We start from the raw sequence: 17,798 nt of genomic DNA on the forward strand, positions 1-17,798 counted from the left end.
TTAGTTGCATAAACACCCGAGCTGGAAGAGAGTGTTGTGCCATAAATTTTGCGCATAGAGCCTGAATGCTTGTAATCCTGGCAGGACTGGGGTAGGCAAGCGCTTTTGAGGTGTCTATGGTGACACCGAGGTATTGTTTTATGTAGGATGGTTGTAGATGGGACTTTGCATGGTTTACTGTGAAGCCCAGTTGGTGAAGTAGCTGGATAGTGGCATGCGTGTGTTGTACACACTTGTTGTATGAACTGGCTTTTATTAGCCAGTCATCTAGGTATGGGAAGTCATGGATGTATTGTCTCCTCAGGTGTGCTGCCACTACTGCTAGGCACTTGGTGAATACTCGTGGTGCTGTTGTGACTCCGAATGGGAGTACTTTGAATTGGTAGTGTTGGCCGTCCATTACAAATCTGAGGAACTGCCTGTGAGCGTTGTGCACTGGGATGTGGAAATAGGCGTCCTTGAGGTCTAAGGTGGCAAGGAAGTCGTTTTGGGAGAGCAGTGGAAGCACCTGCTTAAGTGTTACCATGTGATAATGGTCTGAGTGTATGTATGTGTTTAGGGGCCGGAGTTCTAGGATGGGCCGTAGAGTCTCGTCTCTTTTTGGTATGAGAAAATATAGGGAGCAAACCCCCATATTTTGTTGGTTGGTAGGAACGGGTTCTATCGCCCCTTTTTGTAGGAGGGAGATTACCTCCTGCTTTAGTAATGTTAGATGTTCCTGTGACATTGGGCGTTGTCTGGTTGGAATGTTTGGGGGGGGTAGATATTAGTTCTAGGTAGTAGCCTGACCGAATTATTTGTGTTACCCATTTGTCTGAGGTGATGGTAGCCCAGACAGGAAGGACATTTTGGAGTCTGCCCCCGACCGGAGTGGGATAGTCTGGGGGGAGTGGAGGGAAGTCATTGGGTAGGTGTGGAGGCAGAGCGGGCGGTGTTTGTCTTGCCTCTGCCTTTATTATTGTTGCCCCTGTAGCCGCCTCTTTGGTAACCCCTTGTGAAGGTGGATTGGGTAGGAGCTTTATATGAAGTGGAAGCGGTATCAGAGGAGTAGCCTCTGGATGTGCTCCGAAAGGAAGAACGGCGAAAGGAACGCCTGGGAGGGTGTGATTGTAAGGCTCCCATAGATTTCGCCATGTCCGTGTCTTTTTTCATCTTTACTAGGGCCTCATCTATTTTTGGGCCGAACAGATGTTCCTGGTCAAAGGGATGTTTCAGGATGGAAGCTTATACTTCTGGTTTAAATCCTGAGATCCTTAGCCAGGCAAGGCGACGGAGGAGGACGCTAGTATGATGGCCCTGGAGGCGGTGTCGGCTGCATCTAGGGCACAACGGATGGAGGTATTAGTGATGGTTTTTCCCTCCTGAATTAACTCGTTTGCCCTATTTTTGTATTTGTCAGGGAGGTGTTGCATTATGGCTTCTACTTCGTCATAATGGGCCCTGTCATATCTTGCTAGTAGCGCTTGTGTATTAGCGATACGCCATATGTTGGCAGCTTGTGATGTAGTGCGCTTGCATCCGGAGGGGGTGTTGGGAAATGATGAGGAGGGGGTGGAGAAGGTGGAGGTGGAGGAGGGGAAAGTGGAGGGGTGGAGGAGGTGGTGAAGGTATTCTGAAAGGTGAGGTAGCAGAGTCCTTCCTCTTTGGAGGTGGAGCTGGGGCAGGTTTTTCCAGCTGTCTCTTTTTGATGCTGAGCATCAAATGTCCGTTTTTGGGATCCTTGGTCAATGTCTTTTGCAATGGATCCGGTGTAAAGAGTTCTTCTGAAGGTTGTTTATCCGTCGGCGCCGTTGGTTTTCTGGCTTTAGTTTCCTGTTTGGAAATGTGCGGCTTGGAAAGGGCTTTTTGTTTGGTCGGTGCCGAGATGGGTTTCGGCTTTGAGATCTCGGTGCTGGTGGCCTTGTGTGCTTTTGTCGGTTCCGGGGATGGTGTCGGTACCGAGGAGCTGGAGCTGTGGTTCGGCACCGAGTGTTTCGGTATGGAGCTCGGTGACGAAGAGGAGGCCATTTTCTTTTTTGGTGTCGGTGCGGAGGAGTGTTTGTCGGCACCAACGGTGGGCTGGCACGAGCCCGAGCCGCCGGAAGGCTTAATCGGCTTCTTTACCGGTCCCAAAAGTGCGGTGTGGAAAACAGTGTCCGTGGTCTTACCTAGGCCCGGAGGCAAAGGCGTGACCGAAGCCTTTTTCGGTGCCGGCGAGGGTGTGGGGAGGGGGCAAATTGGTACTCACGACCCTCTGTGCCGGAGTGATGTCCTCCACATCTGAATCGTCGGCTTTGGAGGTGCTGAAGAGGCCCTCGTCGGTGTGGTGTTCTTCTGGAGCGTCGACGCCCTCTCCGAAGATGTCATCTGGAATCGCCGTCGATGAGTGTGTCATGGTTCTTCTTGCCCTTCGGTCTTGAATAGTTTTCTTGGACCGGAAGGACCTGCACGCTGGACAGTCTCGAGCCTCGTGTTCAGGGGAGAGGCAGAGGTTACATACTTCGTGGAGATCGATGTGGGGGAATCTGGACCCACATCAAGGGCACTTCTTGAAGGAAGTCCTTTCCATTAGCCAGGATCGGAGCTTGGGTAGGCCCGAAGGCCGTCGTCGACGACTGGAATCGAAGGTCTTGATCGATGAGAGCCGTGCCGAGTGTGGAGATCGCGATCGAAACAATACCGCAAATTGGGGTGAGGATTGCGCGTCGATTGAACTGGAAACCTGTTCGGAACCGGAGCGCGAAGATCACATCCGAGCCCGATGGCGGAAAAAAAACAATCTGAGGATGGAGCCGAAGCCCATGCGCAATACGACCTCGTGACTTCCAAAGACTTTCCAAGAGGAAAAACAACTGCAAACATCCAGGCCCAACACCAGATGGCGATCTATGCACAAGTGTGTAATCTGCAGCTCATATGCCTCGAACATATCGTTACCGAAGGTAAGTAACTTGTTCATCTGAAAGAAACACGTTAGTTAGATTCCTCACCTTAGAATAGATACCCCAGCCATACCAACTCCGGTGGTGGGTCTGCGAACCAAGATCACACCAGGAAGTCCTGGAGAACGGAACGGCCAAAGAAGCCGTCTCTCCGGACTTGGCTGTCCAGGCAATAATGTTTGGCAAACGTGTGCAGCGAGGCCCACGTTGCTGCCTGACAAATGTCCTGCAAAGGGACTCCACGTCCCAGGGCAGTAGTCACCGCTGTGGCCCGAGTGGAATGGGCCCTCAGGAGGTTCCTTCCTAGCTAAGGAATAACAGGCCTTTTTGCACAAAACAACCCACCGAGAGATGGTTCGCTTGTGCACCGCCCGCCCCTTCTTAGCGCCCACGTAGCCAACAAAGAGTTGGTCGTCCACCCGGAACTGTTTCGTGCGGTCCAGATAGAAGGACAGCACCCGTTTTGGGTCCAGACGGTGTAGCCTCTCCTCCTCTTTCGAGGGATGCGGAGGCGGAAAGAAGGTGGGCAGTGTATCAGATTGGCCGATGTGAAAAGCAGTTACCACTTAAGGGAGAAAGGAAGGACGAGTCCTGAGAACAACCTTGTCCGGATGGACAGAAAGGAAAGGAGGCTTAGTCACTCACCCTTCTAGCAGAGGTGATGGCAACCAGGAAAGCAGTCTTAAGAGTCAGAAGACGAAGGGGACAATTATGAAGTGGCTCAAAGGGAGCGCACATCAGATAGGTCAACACTAGGTTCAAATCCCACTAAGACATTGCGCGTTCTCTTCGGTGGCGAATAGATCTAACCAAGGCTCTCCCCACTGTCGAAAGAGTCCTTGCGCCACGTCCGAGTTCAGACGCCATTCGTGATCCATCATGCACCGGCGGCTGAGTTCGTCCGCTCTGGCGTTCAGAGAGTCCGCCAGGTGTTGAACCACCAGGGTGATGCCCTGATCTTCCAGCCATGTCCAGAGGTGCAGAGCCTCCTGACAAAGGGTCCAGGACCCCATCCCGCCCTGTTTGTTGCAATACCACATGGCGGTGGTGTTGTCCTTGAACACATGCACTACACTCCCCCGAACAGAGGGAATGAATTCTTTCAGTGCAAGTCGGATTGCCCGCAGCTCCAATAGGTTGGTATGGAGCCAGGACTCCGCCGGAGACCAAAGGCCTCTGATCTCCGCCTCTCCCATGTGGTCCCCCCATCCCAGGAGGGACGCATTCGTCACCACTACGTGCTCTGGCTGGCGTAGGGAGAGGAAATTGCAACTGACCCAATCGCGGTCCGTGAGCCACCACTGCAACTGTCTTGCAGTGCCCTCTGAGATCAAGACAAGGTCGGACAGGTTGCACTGATGCTGGGCCCACTGAAACTTCAGGTCCCACTGCAGAGCCCGCATCCGCCACCTGGCGTGATGTACCAGCAGGATGCAGGAGGCCATCAGACCCAGAAGCTGCAGCACCAACCTGACCGAAACCCGGGATAAAGGTCGAAAGATCGGCATCAGAGCCTGAATATCCTGAACCTGCTGTTCCGGAGGATAGACCCGGAACTGCGCCGAGACTAGAACCGCTCCGATGAAAAGGAGCTTCTGGGAGGGACTCAGATGCGACTTCGGCACATTGATGGAGAACCCCAGCAAATGCAGGAGTTCGGCCATAGTCTGGAGGTGGGAGACGACTGCCTGGGGCGAGCCCGCCTTCAACAACCAGTCGTCGAGATAGGGGAAGACTGGGACCCCTAATCTGCGCAGATGAGCTGCGACCACCGGCATCACTTTAGTGAACACCCGAGGGGCACTGGTGAGGCCAAAGGGGAGAGCGGTAAACTGAAAGTGCTCGTGACCTACCGTGAACCACAGGTAACGCCGGTGGGCCGGCAGGACGAGGATGTGGAAATAAGCGTCCTGCAAGTCCAACGCTACCATCCAGTCTCCAGGGTCTAGGACAGCCAGAACCTGAGCTAAGGTGAGCATCTTGAACTTCTCCTTCCGGAGGAAGGCGTTGATGCTCCTGAGGTCCAAGATAGAGCGTAGGCCCCCTTTGCCCTTCTTGGGAACCAGAAAGTAGTGGGAGTAACAACCCCGACCTACATCTGGGCCAGGAACGCGCTCGATGGCCCCCTTGGCCAAGAGGGCCGTAACTTCCTCCTGCAGAAGTTGCAAGTGATCCCCCGACACGCGGTGGCACTGCGGTGGCATGGCTGGAGGGGTCACCTCGAAGGGGAGGGAGTAGCCCCTTCGGACGATTAGCAGCACCCACCTGTCTGATGTGATGGTACGCTAGTGGAGCAGGTAATGGCAAACTCTGCCTCCCACTGGCGTGGAATGGGCCTGAAAGCTCGGACTAGGAGGGCTTTGAGGTGGATGCTGCTGGGGCAGATGTGGGCGGACCGGCTCTCTGTCCCCCTGCTCCGCCTCGGCGGAATTCACGTCCGCGACCGCGTTGAGGCTGGTTCTGCGGCCTGTGGCTAGACGGACATGAGGGGGCACCCCTTCCTTTGCCACGAAAGGGGCGAAAAGCGGAAGTTTGCGGGCGCCTGCCGAGAGGCCCAATGACTTGGCTGTAGCCCTGGAGTCCTTAAAGCGCTCCAGCGCACTATCAGCTTTGTCGCCAAAAAGGTGGCGGCCATCGAAGGGCATGTCCATGAGGGTACTCTGGACATCCCCGGAGAAGTTCGTGGATCTCAGCCAGGCGTGGCGACGAATCGCCACCGTGGTCGCAATTGCCCTGCCTAGCGAGTCCGTTGTGTCCAGCCCACATCGAATTGAATACCATGCTGCATCCGGCCCCTTGGCAAGAGCCTGGCCGAGCCGTGTCCGGGCCTCCTCCGGACATTGGGGCAGCACGTCCGCCACCGTATCCCACAAGGCGTGGGTGTAACGGTCAAAAAGGCACGCGGTGTTGATAGACCGAAACCCCAAACTAAGGGAGGAGAACAATTTCTTCCCAAACTGTTTCAACCTTTTGGATTCCCGATCCGGGGGAGCGGACGGAAAGGCGGTCTGGGAGGTAGAGTCCTGGATAACCAGGCTCTCGGGCGTGGGTGCACCGACAGAAAGCTGGGGTCGCCCGGTGCGGGCGGTGGCATCGGGCCACGTTCCAGTCCACAGGAGGGACTGTGGAGAGCTTGGACCAGGTGCTCATCAGAACGTCCGTAAGTGCTTCATTGAACTGCAGCAGAGGCTCAGAGGAGCTTACTGGCGGTTGAAGCACTTCAGTGAGGAGATTAGTCCTCACGGCCACAGCAGGGAGTTCCAGCCCGAGGGCTTCGGCCACCTTGCGCAGCACCACAGAATAGGTAGCACCCTCCTCCGTAGCCACGGAGGGAGGAGAGATGAAGCCAGTGTCAGGGGAGGTGTCAAGACCACTTGCATCCCCAAGCTCTTCTGCCCAGTCCTGAGATAACTGGCACTGCTGTGCCAGAGGGTCCTCAGACCCCTCCCAGTCATCCCCGTCATCCGACTCCTGGTAGACAGGTGGAATGGTCGGAGCCGGGCGGAAGATGAACCTGGCATCCATCGGCGCCGGATACGGCGCTGCTCTGACGCCGGGCCCGGACCGGGACTAAACCTGGGGATGTCGTTCAAAGATGGCGCCAGGGGCGGCACCGAAGGGGTCAACACCGGCGGAGGGGTCGTAAGGTCGACCGGCGTCAACCGGGATCCAGGCCTGGATCCCACGGGGGCCTGTGGCGTCAGGACCGAAGTCGACGACGGCGCCAGGACCGGAGCCGCCGGCTCGCTAGGCCTCCCAGCCGAGCCTGCGGGGCCTGAAGGCGCGCCGGCAGGCGTCGATGGCGGAGCCAGACTCCTCATGGCCACGAGGAAGTCTCTGATCTCAGCCGGAGTTGCGTCAGACCCAGGGACCGGAGGGTATGTGTAGGAGAGTAGGATCTGCACTTATGTTGCCCCCACTTTTTTTCTGATGTATACACTGGTTTCTGGCTATAGTCTGGCTGGGTCCCTGCTAATCAGGGTCCCAGTCTCTCTGTTCTCTCTAAACGACTTGGTGTGCATATTAGATGCACTAGTGATTGGATACTGTGGTACCTTATGAGCCCCTAGCATATGGTACCTTAGGTACCTAGGGCATAGGTACTTCGCAGGCCTACCAGGGGCTGCAGCATGTATTATGCCACCCCTGGGAAGCAGACTCAATCTGACTCCACAGGCCTGCTACTGCAGCCTGGTTGAGGTAGTGTTAGCACTCCTCACTGAGGTATAGGTTTCAATATCTCACCATGCACACACATATAAACCTATTAGTCACCCCTAAGGCAGGCCCTATCAATCCTGAGGGCAGGGTGCTTGGTTTACAATGTGAGGGGTGCCTCTGCATGAGCAGGACCCCTCTGCAGCTGGCAGAGTCTATTCTCTGTGGCTGTTTGTGAATGCGGTTAAACCATATACTCTTAAGTGCATTATAAACCAACGGTAAATACTAACTTTGGAATGACTGCATCAAAACATGTCGTGTTTGGTGTCAAACAACTTGGAATCATACCCCCACACCAGTAACTGGTGTGGGAGTATAATCCCACCCTTCTAGAGGGGACGACATGTACCTACTGTGGTAACACGGTAGAAATCTGAAAGAGCCTTGGCATCACAAAATGGATGCCACCAGCACATACACTGGGCTGCCCTCCTGCTGCTGACCGAAACTCACAGTGGAGGAGGCCCAACAATAGGCGTCCTGTCACAGGGAGGTGTCACTACCTTCCAGACAGGATTTAGTGTATTGGAGCTGGGTGGGTGCACTTCTAGAGTGCTTTGAAGTCCTGCACTGGGGGAGCAGTAGGCTCCTCTGTGCATATGCCAGCTCAAACCGGTTCAGGGGCTACCTGTCCCTGCTCTGGCGCTAAACTGGACAAAGGGAAGTGGGTGTAACCACCCCCTACCCTGACCCTCCCAGAGGAGTGGTCATAGAGCTAGTCCCTCCCCTATCTTCAGTATAAGATAGCAAACCTTGCCATTGCAAAGCAGATAACCCTGGACGACGCTCTACAAAGAAGAATCCTGGCCCTTCGACGTTCCACTACCTTTGGAAGACAGAAGAATCTCCCTTGGAGTCAAGGAGTGACTCCCCTGCTTGGCAGGCACCAAAAACCTTAATCAACGGTCGCAAACTTTCCCGCTCCCGCTGGAGTTCGAAATCCCTGCAGCCCCGGAAGTGGATTTCCTGACTTCTCAATGGCCATTGTGAGTCCCCAGCAGAGCTGAGGCGAGTTGACCAGTGATGAGGAACAGCAATACCCGGGTACCGTGCACTATTGTCGAGTGCAACCCTTTCACGACGTTCTACGAACTGGTGCATTGGACCATTTGTGGCCCAAGCCTCCAGCAGGTTTTGCAGTGAAAATCAGAGGCCTACCCCGTCCCGAGTGACCGTGGGCTCCTGTGAAGCATTTCCTCAAGAGGCGTCTTCGCGATCCCTTGCCCGTTGGCTTGTGGGTCCCTCGAAGACTTTCTTATCGACTCAAAGGGCTCCCCTGGTTGTTCCAGGCCTGCCCTCACTCACCTTCGCTGGGTGAGTCCCTCAGACCTTTCTGGTCTGCAACGCTGACTTTATTCACTTTCCTCGAGACTTGCTGTTGCCAAGGCTTGTTGGCTCCAATCCGGTTGCCGACACCTTAGTAAGCTGCAGACGTCGTGGGACACTCCGAATCCAGCTGCTGGTCATCGTCGATCCTTCCTGGACCTCGTGAGCGAAGAGTCAAAATACCCTTGATCACCTGAAATCACCCGACTTCCGTGGGCAACCAGCTTCCTGGCCCCCGGTCACTGGCAAGTGACTGTGAACACTGTCCCTTCAATTTTCAGGTCATCTGCATCTTGAATCCACCCTTAGATTCCACCGGACACTTCTTCAGTCGACGCAAGCAGCAAATCTTCTTTGGTCTCCATAGAAAACAGCGACACGACCCGACACCAAAAGACACCTATGCACCCGGCTTCCCTGGGTGAAGTAACTCGTGCACTCCGGTGCCCTAGTATGTGTTGGGCCTCAAATTACCTACCTTGTAAGTGGCTTGCTTGTAGACTTCCTCGAAGTATCCTAAAACTTTAAAAATCAAACCGCAACTTGCTCCATTGTAATCAATAGGGAACCCGCGGCTGTGTTCACACACTGCATGCGTCTCCCGTGGGTCTGTTACTTACCTGCTTTCACTGCAGTAGTGAAGCCCCAGCGATTCTACAGGCCCTAGGCCTTGTCATTTTGCAAGTCGACATTCTTAACCCATTTTTTTAGTATATGGTCTGGTACGCCCCTAGGGCCCCAGCCATATTTGTGCTTAACTTATTGTGAAATGTTGATATTTGAATGTGTTCCTGGCTTCTAATCACATAAAGAGATTAGTAGAGTGCGTCTAGAAATAAATACATATATATTTGATATAGACACCTGTGTGGTGTCCTTTCATTTGGTAATTCAAGAGATTATAAGGTAAAACAAGCTGCTTTACATTCCTCTGAGACTTAGCCTGAAGGCTGCTCTCCACAGCTACCACTAGGATAGCTTTCTTTAAAAGGTTGTCTTAAACCTATCTACCATAAGAGTCGAATTGGACTGGTGCAAGGTGGCCACTATAACTAGTGACCAGCATATGCCAGGCCAACTTCTCACAGTTTGGGGTCGGACGCAATTCCTGCGGCTCCGATGGAGCCGCACGGGTGGTGCCACCCGAACCCTCAGCCGAGTCGCATGACCGGCAAGGGGAGTCAGAAGAGCGATGTCGCCTCTTCGACTTCTTATTAATGTGCCTCGACTTACCGGAATGCGAGGACTTCGACCCGACGAGCAGTGATGGCTGCGGCTCGGTGACTGGTCCCTTAACCTCCTCCTCGACCAGGACCGTGAGCGGCGCGGAGCCAATGCCGGATCTCGAGCAGCTTGCGGGACCGCTCCCACCTAGCCTTCGAGGTCAAGGCCCGGCAGTCGAGGCATGACTCGGCATCATGGCCGACCCCAAGGCAGTAGAGACATCGGCGGTGGTGGTTCGTGACCGACATCAGGCGGTGACAGGTGTCGCACGGTTTGAATCCAGGCTTCCCTACCGGCACCAGAGTCGAGGTCGACTGGAAATGGAACCAAAGAGTTCAAAAAGGTTAGTCAAAAAGTGACTAAAAGGGTATGCTCTTCCCGGATCGGCGCTTACTGGCGCAGAAAAAAGAACTGACGTCAGCGCGCGACGGTGATGTCTAAGTACTCCGACGACGTCATCCCGGCGATCACGACGCCGACGATGGACGCGGAGCCACAGATGACACCTAGCGACGCGCAAGGGTATTGCTGACGAAAAATCTTTCTGGATCCAGCCTGACGCCTGGGGATATTCTAAGGTGAGGAATCTAACTAACGTGTTTCTTTCAGATACAACATTTAGCATGTTATTATTGTTCCATTGTTCTCTGAGGGGGTGAAATGAGGGTTCTCGCTTGTTTCGCTTGCGCGATTCTTGTACCCACTACATTCACAGTTCACCGCCCACCACTGTTCACAGCACTGGATACGCTGTCACAACATAAGATACTCTTGGGGGTGGGAGACATGTCAAAAGAATATGTCGACCTTGACAACGATGAAAGCAAATCCCACAAACATAACATTTTCTAAAACCTGAAAGGTGAATCTTCGTAGCAGAGACACATCTCAAGAACAAGAGGGCGGTCGGCCTTACCCTGCAATCGTCCAAGGATACCTCAGGCTGGAACTGACCCTTGGCCTCGAAGATCTGCCCATTCCAGGCCTTAAAGCGCACAGCTTTCTGAGACATGTGACTGTGGTGGCCCTCCTGCCAGACACTCATGTTCATGCAGTGGATGGTGACATGTTGAACTGCCTCTGAGCTCAGCAGGTGCAAAAAGTTCATCTGCACTCGACCAACATCAAAATCCAGCTGCGGGCAGAGAAAGCACATGACATAAACGGAAGGCAGACTATCTATGGGAAGCGTGTTTGAAACGTGCCCAGCAGCAGTCAAGGAACTTCATATCACAAGGGGTAGGTGCAGAATTAGCTGTCATGTGTCAACGTTAGTTGTTTGTAGGTACATATTACATGCTAGTATTGCACGCTAGTGTCACATTCCAATGTATTAGTATTACATGATGTGACCAGTGCCACGTCCGCGTGTCACTGTCAGATGCCAGAGCTTAATCAGTGTCACTTTAGGGTGCTAGCAATACATATTACTGTTTCCTTTATCACACTATTGTGTCAGTGACACATGACAGTGTCCCAGTGACATCCCAGTGTCATTTGTCAGTATATTACCACTGAACAGTAGTTAAAAGGACGTCAGTGTAATTCCGTATTACACTACTATGCCAGTGCGCCCTGAGTGTTACATGTTAGCGTCACAAAGCTGCGTGTTAGTGTCTCATGTCATCATTACGTTCCAGCTAGTCTGTCATGCCAGTGTATCAGTGGCATGTGCTAAGGCCACACGTCAGTGACGCATCACTGTATCATATTGTCTTGTCAGTGTCACAATCCAGTGTATCATCAGTGTACACCCATGTCACATAACAGTGTCACATGACAGTCATTCTTGTTACCAGTCTCAGACGTCAGTGACACGAGTCTGTGTCTTAGTGTCAGATGTGGGTGTCACGCTCTAACGTGTCAGTGCAACATCTGCTTCTTCTTTGTGTAGCTGTGTCATAAGTTAGTGTCACATATCACAATCACGTCTTTCTTACAATGTCACATGCCAGTCTGTTCGTTTCACATGTCACTGTCAGCGGTATGTTAGTGTCACACGTCAAAATAACATCTCAATGTTGCATGTAAGATGACAGTATGAATAGAGAGTGCCACATATCTGCATGTGTCAAATGTCAAAGGAGGAATGGTCACAGATCACACAGTGTGGGGAGGGATGGGATGTGGTGTAAATGTTGAAAAGCACAATGGTTTAAGGCTAGCATGCAGACGTCATACCTGCCAACTTACACGGTGCCACCGTGTGACACACAATAGTGGTTCCCATTACACGGTCTCCCGGTGTGGAGTCGTTATCAATCAATCAATCAATCAATCAGACATTTGTAGGGCGTGCTCAAGGCGCTGGGCGGGCGGGGGGGTGGGGGGGGACTACTGATCAAACAGCCAGGTCTTGAGAAGTCTTCTGAAGGTCAGCAGGTCCTGGGTCTGTTGTAGGTGGATGGGGAGGGTGTTCCATGTCTTGGCGGCGAGGTGGGAGAAGGATCTGCCGCCGGTGGTTGTTCGGTGGATGCGTGGGATGGTGGCGAGGGCGAGGTTAGTGGAGCGAAGCTGACTGTTGGGGGTGTAGAAGGTGAGTTGTTTGTTAAGGTATGCTGGTCCGGCGTTTTGGAGTGCTTTGTGGGCATGGGTGAGGAGCTTGCAGGTGATCCTCTTGTTGACGGGAAGCCAGTGCAGGTCCTTTAGGTGGGCGGTGATGTGGCTGTGGTGGGGGATGTTGAGGATGAGGCATGCAGAGGCGTTTTGTATGCGTTGGAGTCTTTTCTGGAGTTTGTCCCGCGTAGAGGGCGTTGCCGAAGTCCAGCCTGCTGGTGACGAGGGCCTGGGGGACTGTTCTTCTGGTTTCGGTGGGGATCCATCTGTAGATCTTGCGAAGGGTGTTGAAGCAGGAGGAGGAGACGGCGTTGACTTGTTGGGCCATTGACAGAGAAGAGTCCAGGATGAACCCCAGATTGCGTGCGTGGTCGGTGGGTGTCGGCGCAGTTCCCAGCGAGGCTGGCCACCAAGAGTCTGGTCCAAGTTCAGTTTCGGGCGACTGCTCTTCATCCATTCGGCGACGGCCTTCATCCCTGCGTGGAATTTGGTTTTGGCGGCGGTGAAGGAGAGGATCAGCTGAGTGTCATCGGCGTAGGAGACTATGTTGAGTTCGAGCGATCAGACGATGTTGGCGAGCGGTGTCATGTAGGTGTTGAAGAGGGTCGGGCTGAGGAATGATCGATGGGGTACGCCGCAGGTGATCTTGGTGGCTTCAGATTGCAATGGAGGGAGGCAGACACTCTGGGTTCTGCCAGTGAGGAAGGAGGTGATCCAGTCCAGGGCTTTGTCACGGATCCCTGCATTGTAGAGGCGTGTGCACAGGGTGTGGTGACAGACGGTGTCGAAGGCGGTCGAGAGGTCCAGGAGGATGAGGGCCGCGGTTTTGCCGTTGTCCAGCAGGGCCCTGATGTCATCGGTCGCGGCGATGAGGGTGGTTTTGGTGCTGTGGTTGCTGCAGAATCCAGATTGGGACGAGTCCAGGGTATTGTTCTCTTCGAGGAATTGGGTCAGTTGTCTGTTGACGATCTTCTCGATGACTTTCGCCGGGAACGGGAGCAGGAAGATGGGCCGGAAGTTCTTGAGGTTCTTTGGGTCGACCTCGGGTTTCTTGAGCAGGGCGTTGATCTCTGCGTGTTTCCAGCATTTCGGGAAGGTGGCGGTCTCAAATGAGTTGTTGAGGACCTTACGGAGTTGGGGTGCGAAGATGGAGCTTGCTTTGTTGAAGATGTGGTGGGGGCAGGGGTCTGATTGTGAGCCGGAGTGGATGGTGGTTATGGTGTTGATGTTGTCTTCGTCGTTGATGTGGTTCCAGGAGATCAGGTGGCCGGTGTGACTGGGGGGCGGTGAGTCTGGGGTGTCGGCGGCTGTCGGAGAGGTCTGGGTGTTGAAGCTGTCATGGATGTCTGCGATCTTGCGGTGGAAGAAGGTAGCTAGAGAGTCGCAGAGGTCTTGTAACGGTGGGATGTCGTTGAAGCTGGAGCTGGGGTTGGCGAGTTCCTTCATGATGTTGAAGAGCATGGTGGTAGGGAAAACGAGCTGAAAACCACTGTAAATAGTGATTTTCCAGCTTGGTCTCCGAGGCTTTGAACTTCCGACGTCCATTAAAGGGGTGTGACGACTCCCCAGGACACCGGCACCAGCCTCAAAAAGCATCTTTTTAAGGGGGATTGGGGGGAGGGAGCTTGGTACTTCTTGGCACTAGGTCCCGCCCCTTTAAAGGCCCCGCCCCTTTTCACATTGTGAGATTGTTATGCATGTTGGCAGGTATCAGTCATGAAGAACCAAAAAGTGCGAGGGGGGTGGGGGTTCCCTGGGACATGACGCAGGGTCACAGGTGGGAGCCTCCTCTGTAATCTTACAGCCATGAATGCAGAACATACATGCAACAGGGAGGAATAAAAAAGACGGAATGTAGGGTGAGCAGGCTCCAGAGGGCAGCGCCTAAATCATTGTGCGTGGCGCTGTTGAGAAGGAAATAAAAGGGGGGGGGGGGTTAAGGGTGCCACGACTGGTGAGTGCCAGGACTGGTGGGTGCAACGACTGGTGAGTGCCAGGACTGGTGGGTGCCACAACTGGTGAGTGCCAGGACTGGTGAGCGCCAGGACTGGTGGGTGCCACAACTGGTGAGTGCCACGGCTGGTGGGTGCCACGACTGGTGGGTGTCAGGACTGGTGGGTGCCATGACTGGTGAGCGCCAAGACTGGTGGGTGTCAGGACTGGTGAGTGCCAGGACTGGTGGGTGCCAGGACTGGTAGGTGCCACAACTGTTGGGTGCCAGGACTGGTGGGTGCCACAACTGGTAGGTGCAAGGACTGGTGAGTGCCAGCACTGGTAGGTGCCAGGACTGGTGAGTGCCAGGAATGGTAGGTGCCAGGACTGGTGGGTGTCAGGACTGGTAGGTGTCAGGACTATTAGGTGCCATGACTGGTGGGTGCCAGGACTGGTGAGTGTCAGGACTGGTAGGTGCCAGGACTGGTGAGTGCCTGGACTGGTAGGTGCCAGGACTGATGGGTGTCAGGACTGGTGGGTGCCAGGACTGGTGGGTGCCACGACTGGTGAGCGCCAGGACTTGTGGGTGTCAGGACTGGTGGGTGCCACGACAGGTGAGTGCCAGGACTGGTGAGCACCAGGACTGGTGGGTGGCAGGCCTGGTAGGTGCCAGGACTGGTGGGTGCCAGGACTGGTGGGTGTCAGGACTGGTGGGTGCCATGACTGGTAAATGCCAGGACTGGAGGGTGCCACGACTGGTGAGTGCCAGGACTGGTGGGTGTCAGGACTGGTGAGTGCCAGGCCTGGTAGGTGCCAGGACTGGTGGGTGCCAGGACTGGTAGGTGCCAGGACTGGTGGGTGTCAGGACTGGTGGGTGTCAGGACTGGTGGGTGCCAGGACAGGTGGGTATCAGGACTGGTAGGTGCCTGGACTGGTGGGTGCCAGGACTGGTGGGTGTCAGGACTGGTGGGTTCCAGGACTGGTGAGTGCCAGGATGGGTGGGTGCCATGACTGGTGGGTGCCAGGACTGGTGGGTGTCATGACTGGTGGCTGCCAGGACTGGTGAGTGCCAGGACTGGAGGGTGCTAGGACTGGTGAGTGCCTGGACTGGTGAGTGCCTGGACTGGTGGGTGTCAGGACTGGTGAGTGCCAAAAATGGTGGGTGTCAGGACTGGTGGGTGCGAGGACTGGTGGGTGCCAGGACTGGTGGTTGCCAGGCCTGGAGGGTGTCAGGACTGGAGGGTGCCAAGACTGGTGAGTGCCAGGACTGGTGGGTGCCAGGACTAGTGGGTGCCAGGACTGGAGGGTGCCAGGAGTGGTAGGTGTGAGGACTGGTGGGTGCCAGGACTGGTTGGTGCCACAACTGGTGTGTGCCACGACTAGTGAGTGCCAGGACTGGTAGGTGCCAGGACTGCTGAGTGCCAGAACTGATAGGTGCCAAGACTGTTGTTTGCCAGGACTGGTAGGTGCTATGACTGGTGAGTGCCAGGACTGGTAGGTGTCAGGACTGATGGGTGCCAGGGCTGGTGGGTGCCAGACTGGTGAGTGCCAGGACTGGAGGGTGCCAGGAGTTTAGGGTGCCAGGGCTGGTGGTTGCCAGGCCTGGAGGGTGTCAGGACTAGAGGGTGCTAAGACTGGTGAGTGCCAGGACTGGTGGGTGCCAGGACTGGAGGGTGCCAGGACTGGTAGGTGTGAGGACTGGTGGGTGCCAGGACTGGTGGGTGCCAGGACTGGTTGGTGCCACGACTGGTGTGTGCCACGACTAGTGAGTGTCAGGACTGGTAGGTGCCAGGACTGGTGGGTTTCAGGACTGGTGGGTGTCAGGACTGGTGCCAGGACTGGTGCGTATCAGGACTGGTAGGTGCCAGAACTGGTGGGTGTCAGGACTGGTGGGTGCCAGGACAGGTGGGTATCAGGACTGGTAGGTGCCTGGACTGGTGGGTGCGAGGACTGGTGTGTGTCAGGACTGGTGGGTTCCAGGACTGGTGAGTGCCAGGATGGGTGGGTGCCATGACTGGTGGGTGCCAGGACTGGTGGGTGTCATGACTGGTGGGTGCCAGGACTGGTAGGTGCCATGACTGGTAGGTGCCATGACTGGTGGGTGCCATGACTGGTGGGAGCCAGGACTGGTAGGTATGAGGACTGGTGGGTGCGAGGACTGGTGGGTGCCAGGACTGGTGGTTGCCAGGCCTGGAGGGTGTCAGGACTGGAGGGTGCCAAGACTGGTGTGTGCCAGGACTGGTGGGTGCCAGGACTGGTGGGTGCCAGGACTGGAGGGTGCCAGGACTGGTAGGTGTGAGGACTGGTGGGTGCCAGGACTGGTGAGTGCCAGGACTGGTGGGTGCCACGACTGGTGTGTGCCACGACTAGTGAGTGCCAGGACTGCTGAGTGCCAGAACTGATAGGTGCCAGGACTGGTAGGTGCTATGACTGGTGAGTGCCAGGACTGGTAGGTGTCAGGACTGATGGGTGCCAGGGCTGGTGGGTGCCAGACTAGTGAGTGCAAGGACTGGAGGGTGCCAGGGCTGGTGGGTGCAAGGACTGGTGGGTGCCAGGACTGGTGGGTGCCACGACTAGTGAGCGCCAGGACTGGCTGGTGTCAGGATTGATGAGTTCCAGGGCTGGTGGGTGTCAGGACTGGTAGGTGCTAGGACTGGTGAGTGCCAGGACTGGTAGGTGCTATGACTGGTGGGTGCCAGGAAGAAGGCGATTGGGTGGCAGCTCGCTATGGTTAATGGTCGGGGAGGAAGAGATATGAAGGTGGTGAAAAAGCAGAGGAACGCCTTCTCACCACCAGGGTAAGGGGGAGGGAGTGTGTTTAAAGGTTAAAGGTGACAGAGATGGCAATCACGAGAGGAAGGTGGGCATGCAGACATACCTTTGAGGTGGTGATGGGTCTGAGGCAAGTCTGCCCTCTGTGGGTAAAGTTGCAGGTGACTTCGATGGCATCAGAGGAGCAGCCAAGGTTCGGGTCCACCCAGTAAGTGCCTGTGAAAAACATTCAGGTTCAGATCTACAGAGCAAAAGGTCAAATGCTGAAAACCACGTCATGCCACCACCACCTCCTCTGGCTGGTTTTAAAGTACGAGTTACTTACCTTCGGTAACGATGTATCTAGTAGAGACGTTGTCTAGCCGCAGATTCTTTAACTTAGAATATCCACAGGCTTCAGACTGGATCCGGAAAATTCTTTGCAGCAGCACCTCTGCGCGACGGGACGGCGCCACACGACCCCGCCCTGACGTCGTCCACGTACGTGACGTCAGCGAGGTCATATAAGTCCCTCCCGGCGCGCTGACATCAGTTTTCTTCGGAGAAATCTTTCAGCGGCACAGCGCGGAGCCACCAACAAAACTGTGAAAGTATGGGAACAGTGTGCGAAGGAGGAAAAATCTGCAAAACAAATAAGGCGGATGGTGCAAAACACCATCAGAAAAGACACTATCAGACACTGTCTACATATAAGTAAAAAGCAAAAGTGGAACAAAGCTGTGAGAAAGAACCCCGCAAATCGAAGTGTAGGCCCTTCCCAAAGTGCGAGCAACAAGGGAAGAATATCTCAACAGACAAAAGTAGACAGTTATTAAGATATAGAACCGTGCCGTTCAACAAGGACGG

General features: G+C 54.8%; 1 protein-coding gene across 3 annotated transcripts in view; it reads right to left on the bottom strand.

Moving 5' to 3' along the window:
- COL27A1 (collagen type XXVII alpha 1 chain) overlaps window positions 1-17,798 on the bottom strand; it is a 2,221,286-nt gene that overhangs the window by 126,576 nt on the left and 2,076,912 nt on the right. For all 3 annotated transcript variants that reach the window (XM_085614179.1, XM_085614180.1, XM_085614178.1), the window contains exons 59-60: window positions 17,059-17,168; window positions 10,609-10,827 (exon numbers count right to left, since the gene is read on the bottom strand). In XM_085614179.1, the coding sequence (XP_085470305.1) occupies window positions 10,609-10,827; window positions 17,059-17,168 (329 nt within the window). The remainder of the gene's footprint in view (window positions 1-10,608; window positions 10,828-17,058; window positions 17,169-17,798) is intronic.

Source organism: Triturus cristatus, chromosome 1_2, assembly GCF_964204655.1.
Source record: "Triturus cristatus chromosome 1_2, aTriCri1.1, whole genome shotgun sequence".
Taxonomy (NCBI): Eukaryota; Metazoa; Chordata; class Amphibia; order Caudata; family Salamandridae; genus Triturus; species Triturus cristatus.